At 34.2% G+C, this 6857-nt stretch overlaps 1 protein-coding gene and 1 long non-coding RNA gene across 3 annotated transcripts in view; one reads left to right on the top strand and one right to left on the bottom strand.

Annotated features, from left to right (window-relative positions):
* Window positions 1-6637, bottom strand: part of slc25a37 (solute carrier family 25 member 37) — a 30538-nt gene extending 23901 nt beyond the window's left edge. Inside the window, exon 1 of one of the 2 annotated variants that reach the window (XR_012383589.1) lies at window positions 6341-6568. Coding sequence is in view for 1 of the 2 variants with exons in the window: in NM_001039971.2 (NP_001035060.1) it covers window positions 6341-6514 (174 nt within the window). In the remaining variant the exon portion in view is untranslated. 2 annotated transcript variants of the gene reach the window in all.
* LOC141375941 (uncharacterized) lies at window positions 3334-6591 on the top strand. The gene is made up of 2 exons (XR_012384796.1): window positions 3334-5071; window positions 5610-6591. It is a non-coding gene; the product is annotated as an uncharacterized lncRNA (long non-coding RNA).
* Window positions 6638-6857: the final 220 nt, after the last annotated feature.

Genomic DNA, 6857 nt, shown 5'->3' with positions numbered 1-6857 from the left:
ACACCCTCGACATCATGAGACGACACTTTCACCTCAGATAAATTATAATACGCACAGTAGCAAAGAAACAGAAATAACCTTTTGTTCCTCGAGACAACTTTATTAGGGCTTAATCTAAAATGCTCTGTTCAAAAACACTGTGGCCGAGAGTTCAAACATATATTCCGCTAACTACAAGGTTGTAAGTTCACTTCACACCCAAGCAAGGGGTCGTTTATAAACTACCACCATTATGGCCTTGACCCACTTAAATCCACATTACTCAAGGACAGGCTCTCTTTAATATGTGCAATGCAAAAAAAGACCACGATAGACCATGAGGAAAATGCTTTAGCATACTTTGAAAATGAATACGTAACACTTACTGGATGTTATTTTACAATTAAATAAAAGTAAAAAAAATAAATACATTTATTAAATCCAATTATTTGAACTTCAGTTATGTTTCCTGCTTGTTATCAAACTACTTCCTAACTGTAGCAAGAGGCAGTTCAATCATAACTTAATGTTAAAAGGGCTATCATTATTTATCAATAAGTGGCTCTTTTTGGATTCTCAGAAGCTTTGGAAATTAAAAATGTAAAACAGCAAATACGTTAAGACCATTGTTTTTGTTTAAACCCCTCAAAATGATCTATACATTGATGTTTAATGACTTTAACTTCTTTGAAATATAGTTTAATTCCACTATTGCATGTAGTAACAAAAAATTCTAATGTTATTTTGATATTATTTTAGGCTATAAATGTTGCAATTTTATTTACACATTTGTAATGAAGTTAAAATTTATTTGCAAGTGCATTTAAAATGCATTACCAATAAGTAATATACGTAAGCGCAATTAATAAGTTTACTCCAATGATTAAAACTAGAGTACTTTAATGCATGAAACAAATATTTTAAAACAAAAATGAATTTAAAAAGTCTAATTTTTTTTACACATTTTACAAATACACTTAGAGGCATAGTTGTTTTCCATAGTTGTTTTGAACACACAAAAAAAATGTTTTGAAGAATGTTGGAAACCTGTAACCATTGACTTCCATATATTTGTTTTTCTTACTATGGAAGTCAATGGTTACAGTTTTTCAGCATTCTCCAAAACATCTTATTTTATGTTAAACAAAGTCCTAAAAGTTTGAAATCACTTGAGGAAGGTAACTAGTGAGTACACTTTCATTTTGGGTGAACGATATCCCATAAAAAAATTAATTCTGTCATCATTTACTCCTCCACTTGTTCCAAACCTGACTGAGTTTCTTCTGTTGAACACAAAGAAAGATAGCGATACAGAGAGAACAAATGATGAGAACATTTTCATTTTCGGGTGAACTATCCCTTTAAGTACACTTAAGTGGCATTTAATTGGAGTAATAACAAATTACCTTCATACTTTTAAGATCTGAAGTAAACTAAAAATACACTGAAAAGGGTGGTTCACCCAAAAATTTAAATTTACTGAATATTTGCTCACCCTCAAGTGGTTCCTAACCGTTCCCTTCTTCTGTTGAACACAAATGAAGAAAATCTGAAAACCTGTAACCATTGACTTCCATGGTAAGAAAAACAAATATATGGAAGTCATTGGTTACAGTTTTCCACCTTTCTTTAAAATATCTTCTTTTGTGTTCAAAAGGTTTGGAACAAATAAAGAGTTAGTAAATGATGAAAGGTTTGTTCTTTCCTACTATGGAAGTCAATGGTTACAGGTTTCCAACATTCTTCAAAATATGTTCTTTTGTGTTCAACAGAAGAAAAAACTCATGAAGGTTTGAAACTAGTAAAGGCTGAGAAAATGATAGAAGAACTTAGTTCATTTTTTCCTACTATGGAAGTCAATGGTTACAGGTTTCTAACATGCTCTAACATGCATTTTTTGCATGTTTAACGGAAGAAACTCATAAATATTTGAAACAAGGTTGAGTAAATGATTAAAAAAATTATGGTTTAGTTTTTCCTACTATGAAAGTTAACAGTTACAGGTTTACAACATTCTTCAAAATACTTTCTTTTGTGTTTTCAACAGAAGAAACTCAAATGTTTAAAAAAGTAAAGGGTGAGTAAATAAAAGAATTTATGTTTGTTTGTTTTTTTCATACTATGAAAATGAATTGGTACAGGTTTCTAAGTTTTTTTTTTCATGTTTAACAGAAAAAAAGTAAAGATTTGAAACACGTAAAGGGTGAGTAAAAAATTTTACAAATTAGGGTTTGTTTTTTTCCTACTATAGAAGTAAATGGTTACAGGTTTACAATATTCTTCAAAATACTTCCTTTTGTGTTTTCATCAGAAGAAAGGTTTGAAAAAGTGTGAGTACATGATGAAAGAATTAGTTTTTTCCTACTATGGAAGTCAATGGTTACATGTTTCCAACATTGTTTAATTTTTATTTTACATGATTAACAGAAGAAAAAAACTCAAAGATTTGAAACAATTAAAGGGGCGAGTAAACGATGAAAGAATTTACGAATTGTTTTTTCAACTGTGGAAGTCAATGGTTACAGGTTTCAAACATTCATCAAAATACTTTCTTTTGAGTTCAACAGAAGAACCTCAAAGATTTGAAACGAGTAAATGATGACAGACTTTTGTTTTGCTTGATCTATTCCTTGTTTGATAAATCCACAACCACGATTTATGAATGAATTCATTTTCTGCATGAACAAAGTATGCTTGTTACTGACTTTGAACACCTAGTCTACATCGTGTGTGATGCTTGTAACTAGTTTCACACTACTTAAAGCACATAGCATTTGCATTCACTACACAAAAATATGTTAATCACCTGACAGCTTGAAATGACCCGAGTCTATAGAGACACAAATACCACGCTTAGAGGTAAAGTTGGTTTTATATCCAAACATTCGAACTTTCTCCTTAAAATAATTTCATAAAAGTATTCTTTGCCAATTATAAATAGTGGAATCATATTATCAAGCAATGACTATCAAAGAACAACAGTGTTACCAGTCAAACAAACCGTGCTAATGTTGTTTAGTCATACTCACAAGTAGATTTCAGACCGAATATTCAAAGTACCATGGTAAACAATATCGGAAGCATGTCACGAGTTATCCTGCACAAATAGTGCGTAATATAAAACCAAGAGGAAATAAAGTAGCACTTCATAATTCAGAAAGTTGGATTTACATTATTTACTTGTGAACACAAATAATAGGGGAGCGCCAGGCACAAAGTAACGCGGGGTTAAATGTGACATGGAGTTTTAAGGTATTTGCTCAGTTATTGAAAAACATTTGCGGAATTTGGATGAGAAACACAGGAGAAACCATTTTTGCAGCATAAAAGTATTTTTTATTATAGTCGATATCGTTTTTTTTTTTTTTTAATCAGTGAAAGTATGTACATAAAGTCTTATATTGTTGTGATCACAGTCTTCTAGGCTAAAAGATGGAACCATTTTGAAAGATGTAAAACACACCGTGACTGCTAGTTTTAAGGAAAACATGACACAGCGGGGTTACGCCGAATTCAGACTGCATGATTTTAGTCCCGATTTTGACTCGCCGACAGGTTTTAAAAAATCAGACAAATGCCTAAAATCAAAGGCAAATCGGTGCTCCTGCATGTGAGTAACAGTCACACAGTATGAACTATCAAATACGCGATCTGAGAGAATCGCCAATGCCTGTGAGATATTTGGATTGCTGAATATTTGGAGCTTTCGGCGATTCAAATCATGCTGTGTGAAATGAGTTTTTACTGAAAATAACATCAGCCAATGAGAGAGCAGCATTCACTTGTGTGTGTGTGTGTGTGTGTACCTGCTTGCCAGCGGGAGGTTGGGGGAGAAGTTAAAAGCGCTCATTTTCGCTTTATTTGGACCCAAGAAATGAAAAACTAGTGGAGGTTTGACAGGAGCACCCGTGTCTGTTTGACGTTTCATACAGTAAATTAAAAAAGAAAGTTGAGGAGAAATTGCTAATTCCCTTCAAACCCAGGTGAGCAAATATGTACCTTTTCTACCCCATTAAAAGCTTCTTTCTCGTTATGTAGTTCATAACAAAAGATATACGACGTGTTTTTGGCTGTGAGACGTAGTTTGGACAAAGTTGTCGGCGATTCTTCCTATTGTAAAGTCATGCAATGGGAAAGCCCCTGTCGCCGATCCAACTTGCAGTGTAAACAAAGCAGCGACAAAACGCTAGCCCAGATAGTCATGCAGTGTGAAAACATCTGTGACACGAATACTTTCAAAATCATGCAGTCTGAACTCGGCATTAGTTGTAACAGGGTGTTACAATTAAGCCACACACTGTTGGACATCAATTAAACTAACAAAATAATTTTTTTGCATTTTGAGTGTAATGCTGGGAACTTTTTAAATAATTTTTTTTTGTTTTTTTATAGAAAAATTAGTTTTAATAGAAAAAATATATATTTTATTGCTAATAATGCAAATAAATGCATTGTATAATAACGGATAAATTGATAATAATGCAGGTAGATTTAAATGTGTTTATCCAATAAACAAATAAATACATAAACATACTGTGCTATGTAGAATAAAAGAAGAAATGAGTCAACTACTGAGGAAAGATAGCTACTATTTAAAGTAAACTGAATTTAAATTGATTGTGTGAAATCTGCCTTTAAATAGATGTGTTACAACCAACACTCGGTCTGTTACAACTTGCCCCGTGGGTGGGGTAAACTAACATTTTTACTCCTGGCACTTTTGGCAATACTGCACAGAAACCACAGGTCCGGGGATCATAATTCAAGTGCTCATTTGTAGGAGAGTCTTGTGCGTGATTGGTAAAATATATGGTTTGTCTAATCCCATTACTTTTTTCATTATTTGGCCAAAAGCAAAAAGTGTTACTTTGTGCCCCGCTGTCCCCTATATTTTGAAGAATGTTGGACACCGGTAACCATTGACTTCCATACATTTGCTTTTCTTACTATGAAAATCAATGGTTACCGCTTTTCAGCATTCTTCAAAATATCTGTGCTCGTCTAATTTAGTTAAAGTGGGTTTTACATTCACACAACCGTTCATTGTTGAACCGTGCCAGCTTGTGAGATGCTCCCTATATTGTTTACCATGGTACTTTGAATATTCGGTCTAAAATCGCATGTAAGAATGACTTCAAAACAACATTAGCACTATTTATTTGACTGTTAACGAAATTGTACTTTGAATAGTAATTAGCTGCAAATATTATTACCTTATTTAGAATTTGCAAACAATACTTTTCTGAAATTATATTAAGAAGTCTGAATATGTGAACATAAAACCAACTTTAACGTTAGCTCAATTCCAGCCAGTCACTGACTGAAGTGTGCTGAACAGTAAACTGCTGTCTGAGTGGAAATACAGCAGCACTTCATCATTCACAAGTTGTATTTACATTATTTACCTGCTTTTGAACACATAGAATATATTTTGAAGAATGTTGGACACCGGTAACCATTGACTTCCATACATTTGCTTTTCTTACTATGCAAGTCAATGGTTACAGCTTTTCAGCATTCTTCAAAATATCTGTGCTCGTCTAATTGAGGTAAAGTGGCTTTTACATTCACACATTCATTGATTTTTGAACCGTGATGGCTCGTGAGATGCTTCCTAAATTGTTTACCAGGGTACTTTGAATATTCGGTGTGAAATCGCATATTATATATTATATAATAGCATGTATATATAAATTTTTTATTAACATCTACATAACTATGTATATTTTAGTACTTCTTAGATATGTTTGATTGGTTGTATAATTCTTGTATTGTTTAATTTTATTTTGTTCAGGGACAACAGATAAAAATAGCCTTCTGGGTAATTCTGGTACATTTGCAGAAATGCTAATTAATGTAACGTCACACTGTCCCTGCTAAATAAACAAATAAATACAATTAACACTATTTATTTGACGGTTAACACTGTTGTACTTTGATAGCAATTGCCTGATAATATGATTTCCTTATTTAGAATCTACTTTTCTGAAATTATATTAAGGCTAAAATCTAAATGTGTGTAAACCAACTTTAACGTTACCTCAATTCCAGCGGCTGTCACTGACTGAAGTGTGCTGTAAGTTACAGTAAACTGCTGTCTGAGTGGAAATACAGCAGCACTTCATCATTCACAAGTTTTAAAGGGCACTTTTAATAGACAAACAAGCCAGACTTAACGTTTTGTTTTAACTTTGTTGTTGTTTATTAGCCCTTTGAGAACGTTTAAGTCATCTAAACTAACTTTTGTCGGTTAGCTTGAAGGCTACGTCGCGCACACGCTAACAGCACATTTGACGCATCTTAAGTGTGTATTTCTACGCTCTTCTGTGTGTTGTGCTGACTTTACATTAAGTTGCATTACCTTGACTGAATCCACGGGGTACATGACTGTGTGCTCCAGTATTCCGGCCACGGCTCCTGCTGTCATGTGCGTGCCCAGGGAGGCATGAGCGGGCAAACTCTCGTAATCCTCGTCATTTTTCACCGGCTCCGACATCTCCAGGCTGGCCAATACCGCGTCGGTGCGCAACTCCATGCGTGTCTTGCGGCGTTGGAAAGGTTTAAACGCACGGGAGACACGCGGAGATGTGAATCGGCAACACGAGCGCGCACATTTCTACCACAGACACGCAGCTCGTCATCTCAGCGACGCAGTGACGTCAGCGTGACGCAGCGGGCCCGCGCCGGGCAAAGTACATCGAATATTTTTGTGAAAGTTTGTCAATTTTTAAATAATGTAATACTTTCTGGAGTTAGTAAAGTGGCGTGGTTTTGGTCCAATGGTAATTAATACATACTAAAAAACTCAATCTGACACTTTATCTCTCCACTGTCTATTTTTTAAGAGCTAAAGTGTAATGGAGGATGAATCCTGCAAA

The sequence above is a fragment of the Danio rerio genome, chromosome 8 (genome assembly GCF_049306965.1).
Source record: "Danio rerio strain Tuebingen ecotype United States chromosome 8, GRCz12tu, whole genome shotgun sequence".
In the NCBI taxonomy this organism is placed as follows: Eukaryota; Metazoa; Chordata; class Actinopteri; order Cypriniformes; family Danionidae; genus Danio; species Danio rerio.
The sequence above is the reverse complement of the archived record's forward strand: the minus strand, read 5'-3'. Positions and strand labels throughout refer to the sequence as shown.